Raw genomic sequence first — 25,286 nt, forward strand, 5'->3', positions numbered from 1 at the left:
GAGCGGTTGGTGTGGGCCTGGAGCTGGTGAAGGAACAAGGTCCCTCCTCACAGGGGCTTGGGCATGGCAGCACCCGAGGACCAGTGGACTATTCACCGGCCACACCCTTCCCAACGTGAGGCTGGTGGTCTCCGAGGGAGGGGCTGCCTTTGGGGGCTCCAGACAGTGTGGACTTGGCAGCAGAAAGGTGGCCCCACTCTCCTCTGCCGTGGCTTAGCCAATGGCCCTTCAGTTGATTAGGGTTCATAAGTCACCGGGGACATAGACAAAGATCGCACGTCTGTTTGTGCTCATCTTCCTAATGTGGCCTTTCTGTTTTCTTAAGACAGTGGAACTCGGGCATGGCATTTACGGGGCTTGAGGGTAAACCGTGAGGGTGAAGTTCTTCCCCGTGTTCCCACAGTTGACTCTGGGCTTGGCCAAGCTTGCTCTGTCCTTGGGGACACCAACTCCTCTGGAGGTCAGGATGGCCACCCACATCCTGGAAAGGGGCGTCCCGGTTGCCTGTGGGAAAGTAAAAGACTAACGCTGTCTTCCTCCCAATGCTAGGATCGACACGCTGAGCATGGCGGCCTTGCCTGGCAGAACTCCCTGGCCCAGAACGGACACCCCGGGGAAGACAAGTCGATGTGGCAGGAAGAAGAGGAGCCGACACCTCTGGATCCGGAGGAAGAGAAGCGCCGCCAGGGAGAGTACTGGCGGGGGGGCCGAGACAAAGGAAAGCCGCAGAGAAGAGACGCCTGGAGGAGCAGAGGCTGCAGGCGCTGGAGAGGAGGCTGTGGGAGGAGAACAGAAGGCAGGAGCTCCTGGAGGAGGCCGCAGAGGAAGAGGGGGAGCTGCAGGTAGAAGAGCATGGTGGCCGACACCCGGAGCAGAGGGAGCCGGAGGAAGGAGAGGGCTCGGAGTGCCTGCAGGAGCTGGAGGCCCAGCAGCTGGAGGAGAGGTGCCCCCAGCAGGAGCAGATGGAGGCGGAGAGACAGCGGGAACAAGAAAGGGAGGTGAAGGAGCCCAGGGGTCTGGAGGCACTGGAGGCCCGCAAAAGGCAAGAGGAGGAGGAAAAAAGACTGGAGGCCCAGAGGCAGCAGGAAGAGGAGAGGAGGCTGGAGGCCCAGAGACGGCAAGAAGAGGAAGAGAGGAGGTTGGAGGCCAAGAGGCTGCAGGAAGAGGACGAGAAGAGGCTGGAGGCCCACAGACAGCAGGAGGAGGAGAGGAGGCTAGAGGCCCAGAGAAAGCAGGAGGAGGAGAAGACACTAGAGGCCCAGAGGAGGCAGAAAGAGGACAGGAGGCTAGAGCAGCTGGAGACCCAGAGGCAGCAGGAGGAGGAGAGGAGGCTGGAGGAACTGAGGCAGCAGGAGGAGGAGCGCAGGCTGGAGGCTCAGAGGCAGCAGGAGGAGGAGAGGAGGCTGGAGGAACTGAGGCAGCAGGAGGAGGAGCGCAGGCTGGAGGCTCAGAGGCAGCAGGAGGAGGAGAGGAGGCTGGAGGAACTGAGGCAGCAGGAGGAGGAGCGCAGGCTGGAGGCTCAGAGGCAGCAGGAGGAGGAGAGGAGGCTGGAGGAACTGAGGCAGCAGGAGGAGGAGCGCAGGCTGGAGGCTCAGAGGCAGCAGGAGGAGGAGAGGAGGCTGGAGGAACTGAGGCAGCAGGAGGAGGAGCGCAGGCTGGAGGCTCAGAGGCAGCAGGAGGAGGAGAGGAGGCTGGAGGAACTGAGGCAGCAGGAGGAGGAGCGCAGGCTGGAGGCTCAGAGGCAGCAGGAGGAGGAGAGGAGGCTGGAGGAACTGAGGCAGCAGGAGGAGGAGCGCAGGCTGGAGGCTCAGAGGCAGCAGGAGGAGGAGAGGAGGCTGGAGGAACTGAGGCAGCAGGAGGAGGAGCGCAGGCTGGAGGCTCAGAGGCAGCAGGAGGAGGAGAGGAGGCTGGAGGAACTGAGGCAGCAGGAGGAGGAGCGCAGGCTGGAGGCTCAGAGGCAGCAGGAGGAGGAGAGGAGGCTGGAGGAACTGAGGCAGCAGGAGGAGGAGCGCAGGCTGGAGGCTCAGAGGCAGCAGGAGGAGGAGAGGAGGCTGGAGGAACTGAGGCAGCAGGAGGAGGAGCGCAGGCTGGAGGCTCAGAGGCAGCAGGAGGAGGAGAGGAGGCTGGAGGAACTGAGGCAGCAGGAGGAGGAGCGCAGGCTGGAGGCTCAGAGGCAGCAGGAGGAGGAGAGGAGGCTGGAGGAACTGAGGCAGCAGGAGGAGGAGCGCAGGCTGGAGGCTCAGAGGCAGCAGGAGGAGGAGAGGAGGCTGGAGGAACTGAGGCAGCAGGAGGAGGAGCGCAGGCTGGAGGCTCAGAGGCAGCAGGAGGAGGAGAGGAGGCTGGAGGAACTGAGGCAGCAGGAGGAGGAGCGCAGGCTGGAGGCTCAGAGGCAGCAGGAGGAGGAGAGGAGGCTGGAGGAACTGAGGCAGCAGGAGGAGGAGCGCAGGCTGGAGGCTCAGAGGCAGCAGGAGGAGGAGAGGAGGCTGGAGGAACTGAGGCAGCAGGAGGAGGAGCGCAGGCTGGAGGCTCAGAGGCAGCAGGAGGAGGAGAGGAGGCTGGAGGAACTGAGGCAGCAGGAGGAGGAGCGCAGGCTGGAGGCTCAGAGGCAGCAGGAGGAGGAGAGGAGGCTGGAGGAACTGAGGCAGCAGGAGGAGGAGCGCAGGCTGGAGGCTCAGAGGCAGCAGGAGGAGGAGAGGAGGCTGGAGGAACTGAGGCAGCAGGAGGAGGAGCGCAGGCTGGAGGCTCAGAGGCAGCAGGAGGAGGAGAGGAGGCTGGAGGAACTGAGGCAGCAGGAGGAGGAGCGCAGGCTGGAGGCTCAGAGGCAGCAGGAGGAGGAGAGGAGGCTGGAGGAACTGAGGCAGCAGGAGGAGGAGCGCAGGCTGGAGGCTCAGAGGCAGCAGGAGGAGGAGAGGAGGCTGGAGGAACTGAGGCAGCAGGAGGAGGAGCGCAGGCTGGAGGCTCAGAGGCAGCAGGAGGAGGAGAGGAGGCTGGAGGAACTGAGGCAGCAGGAGGAGGAGCGCAGGCTGGAGGCTCAGAGGCAGCAGGAGGAGGAGAGGAGGCTGGAGGAACTGAGGCAGCAGGAGGAGGAGCGCAGGCTGGAGGCTCAGAGGCAGCAGGAGGAGGAGAGGAGGCTGGAGGAACTGAGGCAGCAGGAGGAGGAGCGCAGGCTGGAGGCTCAGAGGCAGCAGGAGGAGGAGAGGAGGCTGGAGGAACTGAGGCAGCAGGAGGAGGAGCGCAGGCTGGAGGCTCAGAGGCAGCAGGAGGAGGAGAGGAGGCTGGAGGAACTGAGGCAGCAGGAGGAGGAGCGCAGGCTGGAGGCTCAGAGGCAGCAGGAGGAGGAGAGGAGGCTGGAGGAACTGAGGCAGCAGGAGGAGGAGCGCAGGCTGGAGGCTCAGAGGCAGCAGGAGGAGGAGAGGAGGCTGGAGGAACTGAGGCAGCAGGAGGAGGAGCGCAGGCTGGAGGCTCAGAGGCAGCAGGAGGAGGAGAGGAGGCTGGAGGAACTGAGGCAGCAGGAGGAGGAGCGCAGGCTGGAGGCTCAGAGGCAGCAGGAGGAGGAGAGGAGGCTGGAGGAACTGAGGCAGCAGGAGGAGGAGCGCAGGCTGGAGGCTCAGAGGCAGCAGGAGGAGGAGAGGAGGCTGGAGGAACTGAGGCAGCAGGAGGAGGAGCGCAGGCTGGAGGCTCAGAGGCAGCAGGAGGAGGAGAGGAGGCTGGAGGAACTGAGGCAGCAGGAGGAGGAGCGCAGGCTGGAGGCTCAGAGGCAGCAGGAGGAGGAGAGGAGGCTGGAGGAACTGAGGCAGCAGGAGGAGGAGCGCAGGCTGGAGGCTCAGAGGCAGCAGGAGGAGGAGAGGAGGCTGGAGGAACTGAGGCAGCAGGAGGAGGAGCGCAGGCTGGAGGCTCAGAGGCAGCAGGAGGAGGAGAGGAGGCTGGAGGAACTGAGGCAGCAGGAGGAGGAGCGCAGGCTGGAGGCTCAGAGGCAGCAGGAGGAGGAGAGGAGGCTGGAGGAACTGAGGCAGCAGGAGGAGGAGCGCAGGCTGGAGGCTCAGAGGCAGCAGGAGGAGGAGAGGAGGCTGGAGGAACTGAGGCAGCAGGAGGAGGAGCGCAGGCTGGAGGCTCAGAGGCAGCAGGAGGAGGAGAGGAGGCTGGAGGAACTGAGGCAGCAGGAGGAGGAGCGCAGGCTGGAGGCTCAGAGGCAGCAGGAGGAGGAGAGGAGGCTGGAGGAACTGAGGCAGCAGGAGGAGGAGCGCAGGCTGGAGGCTCAGAGGCAGCAGGAGGAGGAGAGGAGGCTGGAGGAACTGAGGCAGCAGGAGGAGGAGCGCAGGCTGGAGGCTCAGAGGCAGCAGGAGGAGGAGAGGAGGCTGGAGGAACTGAGGCAGCAGGAGGAGGAGCGCAGGCTGGAGGCTCAGAGGCAGCAGGAGGAGGAGAGGAGGCTGGAGGAACTGAGGCAGCAGGAGGAGGAGCGCAGGCTGGAGGCTCAGAGGCAGCAGGAGGAGGAGAGGAGGCTGGAGGAACTGAGGCAGCAGGAGGAGGAGCGCAGGCTGGAGGCTCAGAGGCAGCAGGAGGAGGAGAGGAGGCTGGAGGAACTGAGGCAGCAGGAGGAGGAGCGCAGGCTGGAGGCTCAGAGGCAGCAGGAGGAGGAGAGGAGGCTGGAGGAACTGAGGCAGCAGGAGGAGGAGCGCAGGCTGGAGGCTCAGAGGCAGCAGGAGGAGGAGAGGAGGCTGGAGGAACTGAGGCAGCAGGAGGAGGAGCGCAGGCTGGAGGCTCAGAGGCAGCAGGAGGAGGAGAGGAGGCTGGAGGAACTGAGGCAGCAGGAGGAGGAGCGCAGGCTGGAGGCTCAGAGGCAGCAGGAGGAGGAGAGGAGGCTGGAGCAGCTGGAGGCCCAGAGACGGCAGGAAGAAGAGGAGGAGGAAAGGAGGCTGGAGACCCAGAGACAACAGGAGGAGGAGAGAAAACGGATGGAGGAGCTCAGAAGGCAGCAGGAGGAGGCAACGCGCAGGGAAGAGTTGAAAAGGCAGGAGGAAATAGAGGCTCAGAGGCGGCAGGAGGCCAAGGAGCTCCAGGAAGTGCCAGGGAGACTGGAGGCAGAGAGCACACTGGGGCTGGAGCCCACTGGGGGCAGGTTTCAGGGTGGCAGGGAGAAGCCAGAGCAGCCAGAAAACCTGAGGGCTGAGGGGCAGAGAGGAAGTTCTGAGGACCTGGAGATTCTCCTGGATCAGAGCCAAGAGACCATGCCAGCGAGAGAGCAGCGGGGGACGAGGAGGGATTTGCAGGGAGAGCCTCATCCCGCCCTGGAGGAGGAGGAGAAGGAAGGAGCCAAGGTCACCCCTCCTCAGGCGGATGCTCAAGACCAGCCCCGGGAAGAAGCGCTGCCCCTGCCCCCGGTGGAGAAGGAGCAGAAAGCCCCAGGCGTCCCCGAGACTGACAGGAGGGTGGAGGAGCTGCGGTGGCAGGAGGTGGACGAGAGGCAGACCATGCCCAGGCCCTACACCTTCCAGGTGTCCTCGGGAGGGAGACAGATTCTCTTCCCCAAAGTCAACCTAAGCCCTGTGACACCCGCAAAAGATGCCGGCCTCGCCTCTGCCCCCCAGGAGCCAAAGGCCCCCAAAGCTAGCCTGGCGTCACACGCCCTGCCCTCTGCCCTGAGCATCCCACACACAGCCATTCTGGTCACCGGAGCCCAGCTGTGCGGCCCCGCCGTCAACCTGAGCCAGATCAAGGACACGGCCTGCAAGTCCTTGCTGGGCCTGTCGGAAGAGAAGAAGCACGTGGACGTCCCCACCGCGGACAGCCCTCCGCGAGCCCCCGGGGACCGCGCAGGCAGCGGGAAGGCCAGGCTGCCCCAGGAGTCTCCCAGCGCGCTGGCGGAGTGGGCCTCCATACGGTCCAGGATCCTGAAGAACACAGAGGGCGACCTGCGTGGCGACAGGGAGGGGGACCAGTCTCGGCCCGGGGAGGAGGCGGTGCCCAGGGGCCGCTGTGACTCCCGTGGGAACCTCCGGAAGACCCCGCCGGTCAATGCAAAGTTTTCCATCATGCCTGCCTGGCAGAAGTTCTCGGATGGCAGCCCCGAGAGCTCCAGACCGAGCTCAGAGGCCGAGGGCATTCGGAAGAGACCCGTGCAGGGGCCCAGTGAGGAGCCGGCGCCCCAGCCTCCACCTCCCAGGGCCCAGGAGCACCGCAAAGGCCCCGAGAAGCTGGAGGCACCCCAGGAGCCAGTCGACAGCACAGAGGGGTGCAAATTTGCCAAAGACCTTCCATCCTTCCTTGTGCCCAGCCCTCCCTACCCTCTGCAGAAAGCTGCGGCCCATGCAGAGGCCGCCGCCGCCTCGGACAGCGTGACCGCAGCCAAGCCAGACGCCGGGGCGGCCGCAGGGGAGGAGAAGGCCTCGCCTTTTGGAATCAAATTGAGAAGGACCAACTACTCCTTGCGCTTCCACTGCGACCCACAGGCAGAGCAAAAGAAGAAAAAGAGGCACAGCAGCACCGGGGATGGGGACACGCAGGGCGCGGGCGGGGAGAGGGACGTGGAGGGCGCGGCCCCCAGGCCTGGCCCACCTCACCCCCAAGAAAAGAAGCCCACCCCGACCACGGCCACAGCCACGTCCATGCGCAGGGACTCGGCAGAGAGCCCGGCCAGCAGCCGTGGCCATGCACCTGCAGCCCAGCCCCGGCCCCCGCCGACGGGCAGCCAGGTCCCGGAGCCCGACAAGACAGCCAACAAAATGCCCGCGGCGCAGAAGCCTGCGCTGGCCCCCAAGCCCACCAGCCAGACCCCGCCATCGTCCCCGCTCTCCAAGCTCAGCCGGACCTACTTGGTGGAGCTACTGGCACGCCGAGCCGGGAAGCCCGAGCCGGAGCCCAGCCCACCATCCAAGGAGGGCCAGGCGAGCAGTGACCCCCGACCACCGGCTGCTGAGGAAAGGCAAGGACAGAGGAGGGATGCGCAGGAAGAGACGTTGGAGAGGAAGCCCGCCTCCCCGCCTCTGTCTGCCTCTCAGCCTGAGAAGCCTGCCCGGACACCCGAGGCTGGGAGGAGAGGTAGGTAGCTCCAGGTGGACACGCTGCCTCTGTCCCACTCCCTCTGTCCCGCTCCTTGGCAGTGTCACTGCTAGGGTGCAAAGCCAGAGGTAGCCCCCTAGCTGTAACCACACTGGGTGTGGGTCCCCCATGACCCAAACCAAGTTCAGCGGCTGAAAGGCGGATACTTGAGAGGTAAGACTTGAGAGGTGAGATGGCGCTGATGTTCAAAGACCGTCTTCCAAGGCGCAGGCTGGGCTGGAGTTTTAGAGAGAAAGAAGGTATGGGCGCTCGGAGCTGTCGCACAGACATGGAGACGTGGCACCAGGGTCCTGTGCACAGGGTCACCTCACCCTCAAGGCCACTGTCTCCTTCCTCTTCGTTTTTGTAGACACACCTGCTCTCTGGCTGTGGTTTCAAGGCCCAGCTCCTGTGAGAACTCAACAAAACCGTATTTAGATTTTTGTGCTACAAGTTAAACAGTGAAGCAGGTCAGTTAGTGAAAGGGAAGCAGCCACCTTTCTGGGCCAGTCTGTTTCATACAGAATTACACTTGATCCTTTTTTTTATTTTATTTTATTTATTTATTTATTTATTTATTTATTTATTTATTTTGGGTATGTACACTTGCCGGAGAGAAAATGAGGGAAAGTGAGAAATCAACCTCCAAGGGGGATGGCCACACCACAATGCCTTCTCTATTCTCCTCTCCAGATTTTGTGTATACACACACACACACACACACATACACACGCCTGCAATGATTTTCAAGCCACCAGGTGTCCAGGACTTGAACCACAGTCAGCCATGTGGGAGTCCAGTACTTTAACCACCACGCCACCTGCTGTCCCTTCGTTCTTCCTTGTAGTTCCCCTCCAGAGCTGGTGTTGTGAACATCTTCATTCATTAGAGGGCGATGTGTCTTTCCCAAGGACGCTCTCTTGTGAGTCATAGGGAGACCACCCTTCAGTTATTCTTTATGGTTGGGACTACCTTTCACTTATTCTTTACGTGTTGTTACCAGCTCACACCAGTAATAACATGTACATAACCTGTCCGTTAAAGGTGCCAACACTCGGGCTATTGCATTTTTGGTTGACAACTGAAATTGAAATATAATCCAAATTAATGAAGATGTGTTAACCATTTTGAGGGGGCCAGGCAGGGCTGATTAAGCCGGAGTTCCCTGGACCAGTGTTTATGTCCTATCTCTGGGCAGTCATGGCTCTAAGGTGGAAGGCTTGGGGACTTAGACATCTCTGTCAGGCTTCTGGATCCCTTTCTGGATAATTGGCTTTGTCTCAGTGTCATAGAAAACCCTCTGGAGGTATAGGCTCAGGGCCTCCCACCCCACCCTACCAGCCTGCAGCTGCAAAGCCTAACTTGGAAGAAATGTTGGAGTGCCCCTAACCTCTGTCTGACCCTCACGTTTCCTCGTAGTGAATGTTGGGGACAGCTACGTGGTCACTTGGATTGGCTTTTGTGCCTCCTGAAAACCTTCATCTACTACATTTTCCGTTTTGCAGAGTAGGAGGTAAAATATGGGTTATAGCCTTAGAAGAAACCCACCTTTTCCAGAAAGTTCTCCCCTGAGGTTTTTCAGGGAGAAATCATCTTCTCTTTTGTTTGAGTGTTTACGTTTGGGGTGATTTTTGTAGAGAAAAGAGCCCTTTCTTGAGAAATGTCAATTTGGTTCTCCTTTACACGGAAGGCTCTGTCGTCTTTAACCGCCCATTTGCCTGGCTTGGTTTCCCGTATGGACGTGTAGTAGTTTCTAGACTGTTTCTCCCTGATGACTTCTGTTTGTCCTGCTGGATGAAGGAGCCTATTTTGAGTTTTGACATGAATTCTTGTCATTAGTGTTCATGGTATGATTTTCAATCTAAAATAAATAAATAAATAATGTAAACTGAGGCAAAATATGTGAATCAAAAAGGACTAAATTTGGGCCTAAGTTTGAGCCCAGATGCGTATATTTCAGGTACCTCCAAACACGTTCACCAAGGTTTTTCGATCTTCAAATAGGTTGTCAAGGCAAAAGCCGGAGCAGGCAGAGGAGGGGACGGGGGGTTACATCATTGCTTTGGGACAGTCTTCCTTGGTACCAGGATCTGTGACAAGGGAGACATCAGTCCTTAGGTTGGACAGGCCGGCTCTGCATAGACCTCCCTGCAGAATGGCCCTTTGTGAGGTGGCAGTGGCTTTGTGAGAGGTTATGGTTCTGGCAGAGTCCTCCAGAGGACGTTCTTGTGGTCAGGCGTGGCAGTGAGCTAGCTCCTGCATGGCCCTCCCGGCTCGGCCTACTGGGGGTTAGCACAGGTTGTCACGAAGGACTCCGTTCTGCTTTTGAAAGCCCGTCACAATGCAGAGTTCCCACAGCCTGGTCTGCTCCGTCGCTCTCACCTCTCCCCAGAGAAAGAGCACCCAGGCTCACTTCCTCCTCTTAGAGATGTCCCCGGGGTTACCGTCATTTCTCCCAAACACCGTCACTGCCCCCCTCCAGGCTTCTTTCCTCGGACTCAGACTTGGGGCCATCGATCAGATTGTTCTCAGGTTGATACAGAAAACGCTTGAAAGCAAGGACCGTGACCTCGTGGGTGGTGGTTGTGCCATTTACTGTCCAACTTGCTGTTCTAGGCCAGAGCTCACCAGATCTGTCTGACAGAACACCCCATCGGGATACAAAACGTTAAGGGAGATCTCCGATTTGGTCGATTGTGTACAGAAAGCACTGTCGCTCGCTAAGACCCTGGAACGCCACCTCACTTACGGTGAAGTTCACCATGGCAACAGTGGATATAAATGTGCATTGCACATCAGGGAGCCATGTTGAAGTCTCTTTGGCCAACTTATTTTTTTAAAAAAAATTATTTATTTAATTTTATTTATTATTATCATCATTCATTCACCAGAGATGGACAGAGAGAGGAGGAGAGTGAGAAAGCAGGTCCGGGACTCGAACCACAGTTGGCCATGTGGGAGTTCAGTGCCTTCACCACCACGCCACCTGCTGGCCCTTCTTTGGCCGTCTTCTTGTCAGATGTGATATCTTGCCAGCCCTGCTAGTGTCTTTGGCCTGTGTTGGGGTATGTGACATGTGTGGCTTGTGTGTAGGACTTTCTTTCTGCCATTTGTCATTTTGCAAGGGGCCGTTTAGGTAAAAGGAGACTTGATAGTCCATAAACGCACCTGGCTGCAAACCTCCCAGCATCTAAAAGCAAGAATGAATGAGAGCCAGACCGCCAGAGGCACCCCTCCTGTCCCCCGCGTCATGGCACTCCCAGTCTCCTCACCCCGTTCTGTAAACAGCTTCTGTTGTTAGACATGGTTTTCTGGTACGTGGGCTGAGTGAGGGTGTCCGTGCCAGTCTCGGTATTAAGTATTAGAAAATCTTGATTTTATTTTTATTTGTCAGATTTAAAAATAGCTGAATACAAATTCCGATCTTTTCTTCTTTCACTCCAATGAATTGTCCTGCATATTCCCTAATGCATGCCCACTCTTTTTTTTCTTTTAAAGAATCATTTACTTAGTTTTATTTCTTATTGTTATTTTTTGTTTGCTATAGGGCATGGGTGCTCAGCAGAGAGAGGTGGGGAGTGGGGCAATGAGAAAGTAGGCCACCAGGTCCGGGACTCCAACCGTGCTTGACCACGAGCGAGTCCAGTGCCTGAGCCTCCAGGCCACCTGCCGGCCCCCACACATTCTTACAGACCAGTGCTTTACAGAGAGGTCTGCGTTCTCAAGGTCGAGGCCAGTGAGGGCCAATACATGGCCAGGGCGCTGACTGGATTGGGGAGTGGGGGAATGAGAAAGTAGGCCACCAGGTCCGGGACTCCAACCGTGCTTGACCACGAGCGAGTCCAGTGCCTGAGCCTCCAGGCCACCTGCCGGCCCCCACACATTCTTACAGACCAGTGCTTTACAGAGAGGTCTGCGTTCTCAAGGTCGAGGCCAGTGAGGGCCAATACATGGCCAGGGCGCTGACTGGATCCTCCTGGTGGGAATTAAAACAGCAATGACAACCCCTGCACGCTCGTTTGTACACGCTTTCACTAGTTATCGTCCCCTCTGAAATGCCTACCTGCCTGTGGTGGGTAGAACAGAGGGGTACTCAGTCCACCTTTCCCCAAGAAGTGACCTTTGAGAGCAGTGATTAGAACCCTGGTATGTCAGGAGGCACTTGCTGTCTTCCCAAGGACCCGGGGAATGACATTTGAGTGGGCTATAGTTCTCCTTGCCCACTTAGTTTAAAAAGAAAGAAAATAAGACTAAATTGCAGCAAAATACGTTTTTAATTAGAGCTTTCTGCTTCTGGCTATTGGGTCATTTTTCTATGCAAAAATGTGTTATGACTTTCCTGATGACGTAATAAAATGGTTACACAGTTACCAGAGAACATCTTCTTTAAAACCTTGACTGAAGTGAGGGTTTTCACTGGGTCGGGACAATACCAGCGACAGTCCTCTGTGCTCACAGCTCACGCAGGGGTAGAGGTCTTGACTCCATTTGACGGTCAGTGACCTCGGTGTCTGCAAAGGTGAGAGGCCCACCTGCTCCCCACGGGGGTAACGCCCGGATCTGATCTTTCTATTACCCCATTCTGCCACCTCCGATCATTCTCTCCTGGCATTTGCAAAAATACTGAAATCCTTTAAGGAGGCTTTTATTTGTTTTGTGTCTGTTTTTGCTACAGGGTGCATGCACTCGCTGGAGAGAGACAGAGAAAGGAAAATTAGAAAGCACCCCCTGGGGGGATGGTCACACCACAATCCTCCTCTGTTCTCCTCTTGGGATTTGGCTCACACACACATGGGCCTTGTGTGTTTTTCAAGCCACCGGGTCTGGGACTGGAACTTCACAGGGGGCCATGTGGGATCCAGCTACCCTAACTACCACGCCACCAGCTGGCCGGATGCTTTTATATGTTTTGTTGGTGAGTTGTAGGAGGGTCTTTATATATTTCAGTCACCTTTTGTAGGCTCGTGCAGGTAATTATGTACTCTGGAACAGACGTCAGAACTCTTTCAAGTTAAGCATCACCTCCCTTTTACCATCTGGCCTGCTTCAGACTGAAATGCCTGTGGTAGGGATGCACGCAAGATCAAACCCAAGTTCGCTCCCCATCTAAGGCCCCAGGATTGCTGATACCAACTACCTGTGAGGCATCCCCCCCCACACACACCCCTGCACAGGTGAGACAGCTGCCAGGAAAGTACACTCTGAAGGTCAGAAACCTAACAGCTTCTCCCTCCCCGCCCAGAAATTGGGAGCTGAGGGGAGAAGGGAGAGGGTGAGGCACTTGGACGTGTGCTGCTCCTGGTGGGTACTCCACCCCGGTTCTTCCTTGGGTGGGCCCTTCTGTGGGGCCCTCTGACCCACTCACCTGCCCCAGCCTCCTTGTCTTTCTCCTGCAGATCCCTGTCAGTGTTGCCTCTCCCAGGCAGCCCCCCGGGCCTAGCCCTAGGCAGCCCTCACTCTCCCTGTGGCCCACCTCTGGGCGCTGTGTAACACAGCACCCTGGGAGTGCTGGGAGGCCAGCGTCTTCCCGCACAAGCCCCTTCCCCAACCTCCCACAGGCTCTTGGCCATTGTCCCTGCCTTTGGACAGGGCATAGTCAGGCTGTGTGTTCCCTTCGGGGACCCTCTCACTTGGCTTAGCCCCCGTTCCTCCCCCGTGGAGGAGAGGTCGCGGGAACGCACTGCGCCCCAGCATTCTTTTCCCAAGACATCCTCTATACCCCGCTTCTCTAGCCTCCACCCTCATTTTCCCTTGCCCTCGGGGTGGCCAAATGCCCCGTTGGCCATTCCCAGCAGGTGACCCGAGACTTTGCAAGGTGGGAGTGAGTTTGTGCCAGTCATTATTTCCGTAAGGTCTTTTGGGCATCCTCGGCTGAGACCCAGATAGGAGACCGATTTTAGCATCCTGTTCGTAGCCCCTGCAGCGAGCCAGACGTGTTAGGCATGTATGTTTATTATGTTGGCGCCTCTGTTAAAGTCTGCCCGTAATTCCGGGATTCAAACTGCAGTGCTCAGGAATTAAAGAGCTGGCCAGAGCTAGCCAGTTAGCTAGTTAGCTAGATTCTTGCCTTCCTCCCTACCCTCTCCCTCCCTTCTTCCTTCTATAAAAAGCATTTGTCTGGGCCAGCAGGTGGCAGGAGGTTAAGGTGGCCGGTTCCCACTCATATGGCCAACTGCGCTATTTGTGTCCCAGACCCAGCGTCTTGAAAATCATGCTGCGCATGGGCGTGTGCGTGCCCAAAATCCTGAGACAGGAATGGAGAAGAAAGCCCTTCCCACTGGGGGGTGACTTCTCACTCCCCTCTACCCACCACCCTGTGTCTCTGTCCAGAAAGTGCATGTACCCTAGAGGAAAAAAAAAAAAAAAGGCATTTGTCTTAAATTTTTCTTTGTTTTTAGAAAATGAGTGGCAAGGGCCGGCAGATGGTGTGGTGGTTCAGGGCGCTGGTTTCCCACCTGACCAACCATGGTTCAAGTCTCAGACCTGGCAGCTGGCTTTCTCACTTTCCCTTTCTTTCTTTCTCTCTGTCTCTCTCTGATCAAATTAAATAAGAGATGTAATTAAATAAATCTTTAAAAAAAAATGTGCCAAAACACACCCATTGTGGAATGTTCGTTCCCCATCGTGGAGAAAGTGCCAAAACACATCCATTGTGGAATGTTCGTTCCCCATCGTGGAGTGAATGATGGTTCTGTTTCAAAGTTGTTGCACACATACTTCGGTCATGGTGTCCGTGTAGGCTTTGGCCTTCCTGTGGAGGTAGGGGTCCTTCCACCGACTTCACCGGGGAGGACACAAGCCTTCTCCATGGTCCTGAAGCCCTTCTGCCTGTCCAGCTGGCCACCCCAGAGACGGGCTGAGCTGTGTGCAGTTGGCTCCACGTTTGTTCCCTCCCTGCCTCATCTACAAGAACCTCTTCAGTAATCTCAGTCCATTTTTTGTCACTCAATTCCAGTTATCCAAAGCCTGGTCAGTGGCTGTTCCTTACCCGGTTTTGTCAAGTGTCACATCCTGTCTCTGCTGTACTTTGACAGTGACAGGTTTCTTCCGGTCTCTGAGGGTCTCCAGGTAGTTGTGGAGGGTAAATAGTTTTCTTCTGTTTCCAAGAACCGTCCAGAGAAGCCCTTGTGTGGCCATGTGATCGGGATAGGACTGAGATGAAAGAAGCCCCCGGCCGGCTGCCTCCCAGCTCAGATCGTGTATCCACAACGCACCCACCTGTCCCCGTGCTGCAGCCACCAGCTTTTCTTCTTCCTCTACCGAGCGATTTCTTTTTCAAGTTCTTTTAGTGATAAATTGACTTATAAATAGAGTCATTTGTACTTCAAGGCCATTTAGACCCTTGCAGTCAACACTGGAGTCGTTGGCAGGAAACTGACTGGGTGTTTTAATGACCTACCAAGCAAGTGCAGGTAAAATGTTTAGTCTAGAATGTTTGTTTCTGAATAATCGCTTTATGGAGATCATTTAGATCTTGGCAATCTGTTTTTCAGAAATTTTGTAAGGAAGCGTGACACAGCCCATAGGTAAGATCCAGAAACTAGCTTGGTTAGTTCCAGTGTACGCAAAGCTGCTCAGCAAAGCTGAATGCTCGCGCTCATGAATTCTTTCTGATTTTCTGGTTAACTAAAGATTAGACAAAAACTCCTTTTGGGGGCCGGTAGGTGGCATGGTAGTTTAGGCACTGGATTCCCACGTGGTTGATTGCAGTTCGAGACCTGAACCTGGTGGCTTGCTTTCTCACTTCCCCTTTCCCTCTCTGATCAAATTTTAAAAATAATAACAACAAATAAAATTAAATAAATAGGGACCAGCAGTTAGCGTAATGGCTATGTCGCTGAACTCCCACGTAGTCTACCACGGTTAGAGTCCCGGACCTGGTGGCTTAAACTCATGCCAGGTGCGTGTGCGTGCGTGCTCAAAATCCCGAGAGGAGAATGGAGGAGAAGGGATTGCGGCATGGCCATCCTCCCTGGGGGGTGATTTCTTGCTTTCTGACTCTCTGTGTCTCTCTCTCTGTCTGGCGAGCGCATGCGCCCTATAGCAAAAACCTCTCCCCCCAAAATAAATAAATAAATAAATAATTCTAAAGGGGGGAGCTCCTTTTGATCTCAGGGTTTTTTTTTTTAATTGTTGTTTTTACCTTTTTGTTTTTGCCATAGGGTGTGTATACTCCCCAGAGAGAGAGGGAAAGTGAGACGTCACCTTTCCCCCCCAAGGGTGACCACATGGCAGTTCCTTCTCCTTTAGTCTCTTCTCCAGGTTCTGGGCATGCATGCATGTGTGCCTGGCCTGATTTTTAAGCTACCAAGTCCAGGACTCGAACTGTGATGTGAGCCATGAGGGATCCAGCACCTTAATCTCCATGCCATCTGCTGGCCCACGTTTTGTTTTGTTTTTAACTACTCCGGAAGTGTGTTGGTTTTCATCCCTGTGTTATATCATAATGGAATCTTTATTTGATGACTGCAGATATTGCAGTGCTCAAGGCTATCTTGTAAGTGTAAATTCCGGGCTGGCCCCATGGCAAAGCAGTTGGGCATGGCGCAGAGGAGGCTGGATCCCACGTGGGCAGCCGAGGTTCCAGGGTTATCCTGGCTTGTGATGGTTTCACACCTGCCATGTGAGCACATGCCTCGGATCCTGACAGGCTGGAAAATGAGAGAAAAGGGGGTGTGTCTGAGCCCTGCCAAGGAAGCTTTCTGCCTTATTGTTATTATTTTTGTTAGAATTCTCAATTTGAACTTATTTTTTAAAGAAATATGTTTTTCAGATGATCTGATTTTATGTATTATTATTATCTGAAATTGCTGTAGTACACGTGTGCTCACCAGAGAGAGATGGGGGGAACGTGAGAAAGTAAGCTGCCAGGTCCAGGACTTAAACTGTAGTCAGCCATGTGGGAGTCCAGTGCCTTAACCACCTTGCCACCTGCTGGCCCCTTGAACTTATTATTTTTAAAATTTCCTTATTGGAACCAGCCATTGCCATAAATGGTAACGTCACTAGACTCCCATGTAGTTGACCATGGTTCAAGTCCCGGACCTGGTGACTTAAAACTCACACTGGGTGGATGTGCATGCATGCCCAAGATCCCAAAGGAGAATGAAAGAGAAGGGATTGCCATGTGGCTATACCTCCGGGGGTTGATTTCTCGCTTTCTGTCTCTGTTTCTCTGGCAAGTGCATGTGCCCTATAACAAAAAAAATCTCTAAAAAAAAAGTCTTTATCATTGCGTCTTTCCCTCCTTCTGGAGTCACAGCAAACGTCTTTGGGATTTCCGGGGAACAGGACCACACGAGCCCTTCTGCCGGTAGTGAAGGATTTGGTACCAGCATGCTTATTTCCGGAAGTGCCTAACTGACCACTGTCTCGCAGACGTAAACTGCAAGAACAGCCCGCTTTCTTAGAGCGAGGACTGCCTGCCCATCTGAGCGTCTGAGCCCTCTGCTGCGGGTCCCTTCCCCGCCCACCACAGCCCACCTGCGCAGGCATGGGCTGTCTCTGCTGCTTTATGGATTGGAGAACAGAAGCCTAGCGAGGGTCAGCGGCTTTTCTAAGGTCAAACTAGGCCTGCTCCGTTTCTCAGCCCAGTACTCCTGATACATTGCCCCCCCCCCAGCAGCTGCCAGGAAATGTACTCTGAAGGTGGAAGAACTCACAGCGTCAGCCTGGGTACTCACTGCTACGTGACTTTGGCCAGGTGCTTGATGGCTGTGACCCCCCTCCTCACAGCTGTCACATGAGGGTCTCCGACCCAGATCATGGGCGTCCCACCTCAGAGCCTTGCTGCCCTCGGCAGCCCCACTGTAACTCCCCGAGTTTTGCCCTTCAAACTTTGGAGTTCCGTGTAGGGTGTGTGTGTGTGGGGAAAAGGGTTCCTTGCTGTAAATGAATTGCATTAATGAATCTAAAAATAAACAGGGAGGGGCCCAGCAGTTGGCAATGGCTAAATTGCTGGACTCCCATGTAGTCGACTGCAGTTCGAGTCCTGGACCTGGTGGCTTAAACTCACACCAGGCGCATGTACGTAGGTGCCCAAGATCCCAAGAGGGGAATGGGAGGAGACGGGATTACGACATGGCCATCCCCCCTGGGGGGTGATTTCTTGCTTTCTGTCTCTGTCGCTCTCTGTCTTTCTGGTGAGCACAGGTGCCCTATAGCAAAAACCTCTCAAAAAAAAAAAAAAAAGGAAAAAAAAAAAAATAAACAGGGGGGCCAGCAGGTGACATGGTGGTTAAGGTGCTGGACTCCCACGTGACTTGCTACCGTTCGAGTGCCAGACCTGGCAGCTTGCTTTCTCACTCTTCCTCTCTCTTTGGTCAAATTTTAATAATAGTAGTAAAAATAAATAACTCTTTTTTAAAAAAGAAATCCTTATTTAAAAAAAAAAAATTAACAACAGTGAAGCAGATAACTGCCCGGGACCCTGGTAGGCCTAAGTTTTTGTGCAACAGGAGATATCCTTTTCTTTTTTTTCTTACAAAGTAGAGAAACTGCTTTCACTGCAAGGGAAGGGAATCCTTGCCATTTTCAGTGGATGGAACACGTTGCCTTCCCGCCGGTGGAGTCACTCAGCCTTTGTGTTAGGAAGACGCGGGTGGGTACCGTGTCACCCGCCGAGGGGTGAGGCGCTGGAGGAGTCAGCTGCACCCCCTGTCCTGTCCTCTCGCCCACAGAGAAGCCGCTGCTGCAGAGCAGACACTCTGTGGACGGCTCGAAGCTCCTGGACAAGGCCGAGGCCGCGCAGCCACTCTGGATAACCTTGGCGCTGCAGAAGCAGAAGGGCTTTCGGGAGCAGCAAGCCACCCGGGAGGAGAGGAAGCAGGCCCGAGAGGCTAAGCAGGCCGAGAAGCTCTCCAAAGAGAATGTGAGTAGTTGGTCATCAGCATTTGCCTTCTTGGGGTACTGTCTTAGTCACAAAAGAGACCTAAAAGAAGAATAGATAGATAGGTAGGTAAGTAGATAGGTAGGTAGTTGGGCCAGCCGGTGGTGTGGTGGTTAAGAGGGATGGATCCTACCTGGCCAACTATGCAATTCAGGTCCTGGACCCAGAGGCTTGAAAAACACGCCAGGCGTGTGTGCATAAGAGCCCAAACCCCCAAAGGGAGACTAGAGAAGGGATTGCAGCATGGACAGCCCCCTGGGGAGTTCTTTCTCACTTACTGCCCGTCTCTTTTTCTTCTCCCTCTCTCTGTCTCTCTTTGACGGGTACATGTGGCCTACAGCAAATTAAAAAAAATAATAATAATAAAAGTCTAGCTCGGGGTTGTAGAGAATACTTTCAAAGGGTAGAACAGTGGGGCCAGCAGATGGCACAGTGGTTACATCGCTGGACTCCCATATGGTCAACCATGGTTGGAGTCCTGGACCCGATGGCTTGAAAATCACACTGGGTGTGTGTGCGTGCGCCCAGTCCCTGGAGGAGAAGGGATTGTGGTGTGGCCATCCCCCCTGGGGGTGACTTCTCACTTCCCTTCTCACTCCCCTCTGTCTCTCTCTCTCTGGTTAAATTGATTGGGCAGAATCCATGATTTACGGCAGTGACGCACAGTAATTATATGAGGATATGAGAATGACATTGGTCAGTTGGCGTAAAAACTATGTCACTGGACTCCCATGTAGTCGACCGCGGTCCAGTCCCAGACCTGTGGCTTAAACTCACACCAGGTGCATGTGCGTGCATGCCCAAGATCCCGAGAGGAGAATGGAGGAGAAGGGATTGCGGTGTGGCCACCCCCCCTGGGGGTTGATTTCTTGCTTTCTGTCATTCTGTCTCTATCTTTCTGGCGAGCGCACCTGCCCTATAGCAACCCGCCCACCCTCGCCAAAAAAAAGAAAAAGAAAAAGACATTCGAGCAGTGAGTTGGGAGGGAATTAAGATTTTTAGAATCAGTTCGATGGGGCTCTTGTTGGCACGTTGGCTCTGGGTTCCTCACTCACTGGGGGCCTGGGTGAGCACTCAGCTCTCCTGCACAGTCGAGCCCCTGCCAGGAGCAGAGGAGCCAGCGTTGGGGGGGCAGCCCTGGCAAGTCATGTGGGAGTCTAGCACCTTAACCACCATCAGCCCCCATCAGCCCCCACCGTCAGCCTCTCCGTGTCTCCGCCCAGGTTAGCGTCAGCCCGCAGCCCGGAAGCAGCGGCGTCAGCAGAGCGGGCTCCCTGCACAGGCCGGGCGCTCAGCCAGCAGAGAAGCAGCCGGAGACCGCGGCGTCCAGGCTGGAGCGCAGAGAACAGCTGAAAAAGGCCAACACCCTTCCTACGTCGGTGACAGGTAGAGGGCGGGTCCGTGTCTGCTGACCTGGGGCTGCAGGTTTTTGTACCAGAGCGTGCTTTGTTTCCTACCGCGGAGGAACTAGCAGCGCCCCTAGGGCTGTCCCGCACTCTATCCTTAACTTGCACAGGGATAGAGTTCAGCTGGTAAAGACGGCCAGGACGTCCCCGCCCACGTCAGAGGGGTGGTGGGACATGTTGCAAGCCAGCTCTCCGGGCAGAGGGGAGACCGCCGAGATGCAGCGGTCCTGGCCTTTTTCCGCGCTGTAAACACACCCCCCTCGGCCAGTTCACAGCTACCAATGTGACGTCACGCGCTTTTAAAATCTGAAACCATTTAACAAAGCGGTGTGTGCCCTCCCCGGCACCCACTGCCTGTGGTCTGGCGAATTATGGTTCCGAACTTGTTGCACCAAGGTCGAGCACATGCCGGATGAGGCTTCTAAACGCGGGGAGAGAGTGGAGTTGAGATATGCTTTAACCCAAGCAGCATTTGGGCAGGCTCAAGGCAGAGCAGGAACCGATGGAAAAGACCTGACATCAGCCTGCTCAGAACCGGGGACTCAGGGTCTTGTTTCCCTTGAAACTGCAAAGTTAGATGCGAGGATGAAGCATTTGCTCTGCAACCCCTCTGGGAGCTCTGCACCAGGTGCAAAGGAGGCTGCTTCTCTGCATCAGGGCGACTGCCAGCCTCAGCTGCTCCCAGCAGAAGTTAGATGCGGGTCTCACCGAAGAGGTTGAGCACGTTTCCCATAGCCCCTTACAGGGGAAGTTTTCTCAGCACTGTGTCCTCCACGTTAATTAACAGCGGCAGTTTTTGCATGTGTAGATATACATAAGGGAGACTCATCGAAAGACTTTTTTTTTGTTCTGTTAAAAAGTAAAACAGGGTTGGGACCAGCAGTTAGCATAATGGCTATGTCGCTGGACTCCCACGTAGTCGACCGCGGTTCGCGTCCCGGACCCAGTGGCTTAAAACTCACGCCGAGCGCGTGTGCGTGCATGCCCAAGATCCTGAGAGGAGAATGGAGGAGAAGGGATTGAGGCGTGGCCATCCCCCCTGGGGGGTGATTTCTCGCTTTCTGTCTCTCCGTCTCTCTCTGTCTGTCTGGCGAGCTCATGCACCCTATAGCAAAAAGTAAATATTGCTCTATGGGGTAAATATTGCTCTAACCAGCAGTTAGTGTAATGGCTATGTCGCTGGACTCCCATGTAGTCAACAGCGGTTTGCGTCCCGGACCCAGTGGCTTAAACTCACACCGGGCATGTGTGCGTGCATGCCCAAGATCCTGAGAGGAGAATGGAGAAGGGATTGTGGTGTGGTCATCCCCCCGGGGGGTGATTTTTCTCTTTCTGTCTGTCTGTCTGTCTGTCTCTCTTCTCTGTCTTTCTGGCGAACACATGGGCCCTATAGCAAAAACCTCTCAAAAAGAAAAAAGAAAAAGTAAAACAATCCAGGGCCAGCAGATGGCATAATGATTATGCTGCTGGACTCCCGCATGGCCAACTGTGGTTCGAGTCCTGGACCCGATGGCTTGAAACTCATGCTGGGTGCATGTGCATGTGTGCCCAGGTTCCCGGGAGGAGGATGGAGAAGGGATCGTGGCATTGCCAACCTCCCTGGGGGTGATTTATCATTTTCCCTTCACCATCTCTGTCTCTCCCCCTCTACTGAGAGGGCACGTGCTCTAAGGCAAAAAACTCTTAAAAAAAAAAAAAGTAAAACAATCCAGTAGTTTCCAACTATTTACTTACAGATCACATGAAGGACGGGCACGTTCCTGAGCGAGCCCCCTGCCCCGACCCCCATTATAAGGTACCTGTTTCCCCGGGGTAGGTGACATCGCTCCCCAGAGGGCATCCAAGCCCTCAGTCCCAGGCTTTCCCACACCGCGGTTTCCTGCTACCTGGGTCTGCAAATACCAAAGAGGTCTCGCTATTAATGGAAGAGCTACAGCCCTGGTGGCTTGAAAAATATGGTGGACACCTGTGTGTGTGTACCCAAATCTTGACAGGATGGAGAAATGGAGGAGGAGGAATTGTGGCATGACCACATCCCATTGCGGGGCGCTTTCTCCCTTTGTCTCTGTTTTCTCTGTCTCTCGCTGGAGAGTGGATGTGCCCTCTGGCAGCTACAGCAGACCGGACTGCGTTGTGATCCCTGTCGTTCTGAATGCAGCAGTTATAGTCAGGGAGTTTGTGTCCCTCGTTCTTCTCCCTGTAGACCTCCAGCAGTCCTTCCTCTGTTTTACTGAGCGCTCCTTTCTGAATTTCATACTTGAGGTTAATCAAGATACGGTTTTGGATGTTGGTTAAAGGATTCAAAATGTCAGTTAGGTAATCAGAAAAGTTCAGGAGCTATGTTGTACCATATATAGTGGCAGTAGTGAATAGCCATATGTTGTATTCCTGAAAAATGCCAGGAGAGCGGATTTTAATTGTTCTCCCCACAAAGCTGGTAACTTTGTGCTGCTTAGCAGTGCGTATACATGTTTATTAGCTAGGCTTAGCCACTTCTACCATATAGTGGACGTCATAAATAACACAGGATTTTTTATTGTCAAAAACATTCTAGGGGGGCCAGCAGTTAGCGTAATGGCTATGTCGCTGGACTCCCACGTAGTCGACTACGGTTCGAGTCCCGGACCCGGTGGCTTAAACTCACGCCAGGCACTTGTGCGTGCATGCCCAAGATCCCGAGAGGAGAATGGAGGAGAAGGGATTGCGGTGTGGCCATCTCCCCTGGGGGGTGATTTCTCACTTTCTGTCTCTATGTCTCTCTCTGACTGTCTGGCGAGCGCATGTGCCCTATAGCAAAAACCTATCCAAAAAAAAAAAAAACCATTTTAGGGGCCAGCAGGTGGCATGGTGGTTAAGGTGCTGGACTCCCCCATGGCTGACCACGGTTTGAGTGCCAGACCCGGCAGCTTGCTTTCTTGCTTTCTCTCTCTCTCTCTCTCTGGTCAAGTTGAAGAATAATAATAAATAAATAAAATTAAATAAACAATTGTAGCAAAATTATTTTAGATGTAGCTCTGATATGTCTTCTTCCTTCTCCTCCAAACTTAAATCCAGTGGAGATCTCAGACTCAGCGCCCCCAACGCCACCGGTGAAAGACGTCACCAAGAGGTTCTCCACCCCGGACGCTGCCCCGGTGTCCACAGAACCAGCCTGGCTGGCTTTGGCCAAAAGGAAAGCAAAGGCCTGGAGCGACTGCCCACAGATTATCAAGTAAAGAGCGGCTCTCACCCATTCCTATGGCCGTCCTTGGCTCCTCTCTCGCCCTGTTTATTTATTTATTTTTTATAGAAGGTAAAGAAACCAAGCTAGGGAGAAGCATGTTTTATAGGCTCTGAAACCATGTTTAGAAATGGAACTGGTGGTGTTCGTTGTAAAGAGTGTATTTGCACAACTGTAGGTCCTGGTGCCTTGAGCTCTTCTTAGTTCTCAAGAGAAAATTCCATCCAAGGGACCACATGAAGCGAAATCTCCAAATTGAGGACTCATGAGAGCCTGCCATGCCCATCCCATGGCCCTTCACACATCTACACCCACGCACCGCTCAGAACACGTACTTTTGCCAATCTTTGTAATGGTGTTTTGATTCTCTTCATTTCATTTATTCCGAACCTTTACCCTACCATATGTTTGGGGGTGCCTGCCCTTTCTGCAGGGATGGTGGAAGGACTGTGTATGGACAGAAACAAGGACGCCCGTTCTCCCGAATGGAGCGAGGAACGGCTATTGCAAGGAGCAGTCCGGCCCCAGCTCCATGGCCATGCCTGCGGCTCCCGGGGTTTTCCTGCCCGCGGCAGAAGGCAGAGCCACTCACTAATTCCACAGTGTGGGTCCAAGCGTGAGGCCGTCATCACCAGTACCCGGCTGAGGGACGAAAAGCATTCGGCCCGCTGGCGCCCAGAGAACATTTGCCACGTGTTGCAGAGTAACTTCCACATGAGGCTGTGGGCTCTCGTTCCAGCTGAGAATCCCCGTCCAGTGCAGTGGTTCTGAAGAGATCCACACTCCAGCCAGGCCTGCTGACTCAGAGCCAGTGCGCATGGGCCAGGAGGGTCTATTCGGTCAAGTATCCTGCAGGTCCACTCTCTTGTACTCCGAAGGTTAAGGACCTTGAGATCCATCATTCTTGCTTAGCTCTTTTTTCAGACTCTGTAGGGGAAGCTTGTTTGCTCAGAGATGCAAAAGTGAGACAGGAAAAAATACCACCACCAAGTCCTCCCCCAAACAGTCATTTTAGTTCAAGATAACCACACGTTAGTGACATGACGTGTCTGAAAATTCCCTTTGGTCTTTAGGGAAAATTAACAGGAAGCCAAGATTTGGAGCCTTAGTACCATGGACTTCCTGCAGTAAGTTTTTTTTTTTCTTTACTATAATTGAGTAGTTCATATTTACAGTGAAACATTCAGTAGCATTTATAACGTAGAGCATTCACCTTGCTACCTTTAAGAAACATCTCAGAGTTTTAAGTGGCCTTGTATTACCACACATACATGCATACGAAGAAGGGACTTGGCAACTTCAAAGCCACGTGTACGTACTTGTATTCCTCTGCATTTGCTTTGCGTGAAACATGGACCAGCAAAGCCACACGTCCCTGGTACCAAGTGTGTTTTTCATGTTGGCATGTGCCCATGTTTTAGATCCTTACTCAAAAATTTAGGTACAAATCCTTTGCCTAGTACAGGGGGATTATATCCATTTTCCTCTCTTACAAGAACACGTTTTATTAGTCTCCATCATTACTTTCCTTTATGCTCCACTCAATATGCAACATCCTTGTTATTCTGTCACCTTAAAGAAGACAGAAAAGCTGCTTCCTGTAAAGAAACCGTTTCTTTCTAGAAACAGTCCCAACCTAGCAGCTGGTATGTGTGGCCAAGTGGAGAGCTGTACAAGTTGGATTTCATGGTATATATACTGAACCATCGGACTGTTAAGAATCAATGTCACTGGATTTTTTTTTTTTCTGCTATGGGAAGCAATTAATACTCTATTGCAGATTTTCCACCTCGTTGTTCATTTCTACATCTCTCATGTAGGCATTTGTTGGTTCCAGGTGATTTCCTCGATAATATAACACTGTTTAATGGGAATCTTTCCACCTCGAGCCTGGAATTATAGTGCTACAATCCTTCAGAACCGACTTCTTTCATCCTATTGGCTGTGGACAGTTTCACAGTCGTGGCAGGGAACAGGAGAGGGAATATTAACATTAGTGAAGAACGGTGGCTGAGGCAGCCCTGTCCTGGCTCAGCCACCACTGAACCTGTATGCAGTAGGAGAAATACCTCGGAAAAAATTTCTCATCCAAGTCTTTACGGAAGAGTGTACTGAGAGACAGGGAGTCCCAGTTCTCGCTCCCAGAGAATTTCTAAAGGTACATGTTTAACATTTCATTGAAGAGTCACCCCAGATTTGCACTAAATACCAGTGAAGTGTTATTTTGCTTTAGTTGCGTTGCAGTCTTTTCTGAGCAACAACTATGGGGAAATTCTGTAAAAACAAAAAGTACAAGACTGTTTTTGTTTGCTAATAATTGCTACATTAAATACACAAGCTTTTTTTAAAAACTTAAAAACATATACACATATTCCGGCAAAGTTATAATTAATCTTTGTTCATGGACTTCTATATAAACCTAGAGTTTTGTTTACGTTTTTAATTTTTCAAGTGCAATTGTTTCTTATACCAACATATTACTATTAAATTATCATTTTAGCCAGTTATCTGCAAATGTATAGTATTGTCCCTTCTTGTGACATTTAGTTTAATTGCTTATTTTAAAGCAGAAACATTAGTTATAAGTGCTTGCAATATTTTTACCAACAATAAAATTAAGTAGAGACTTGATGAAAATATCTTAGTGTAATTTTAATATTATTTTGGTTGTATGAAGTTTTAATGTATAATGTCCACCGTTGAAGGGAAATAATCTTTCAATAAAAAAAAAAAAAAA

At 53.6% G+C, this 25,286-nt stretch overlaps 1 protein-coding gene across 1 annotated transcript in view; it reads left to right on the forward strand.

Annotated features, from left to right (window-relative positions):
• CRACD (capping protein inhibiting regulator of actin dynamics) overlaps positions 1–23,109 on the forward strand; it is a 140,811-nt gene extending 117,702 nt beyond the window's left edge. Inside the window, 6 exon segments of the mRNA XM_027767955.1 lie at positions 548–703; positions 706–1,325; positions 4,845–7,035; positions 17,715–17,905; positions 19,147–19,309; positions 22,384–23,109. Coding sequence (XP_027623756.1) covers positions 548–703; positions 706–1,325; positions 4,845–7,035; positions 17,715–17,905; positions 19,147–19,309; positions 22,384–22,544 — 3,482 coding nt within the window. The 3' untranslated portion in view covers positions 22,545–23,109.
• The last annotated feature ends 2,177 nt before the right edge of the window (positions 23,110–25,286 follow it).

This window comes from Tupaia chinensis, unplaced genomic scaffold (genome assembly GCF_000334495.1).
Source record: "Tupaia chinensis unplaced genomic scaffold, TupChi_1.0 Scaffold144982_1, whole genome shotgun sequence".
Lineage (NCBI taxonomy): Eukaryota > Metazoa > Chordata > Mammalia > Scandentia > Tupaiidae > Tupaia > Tupaia belangeri.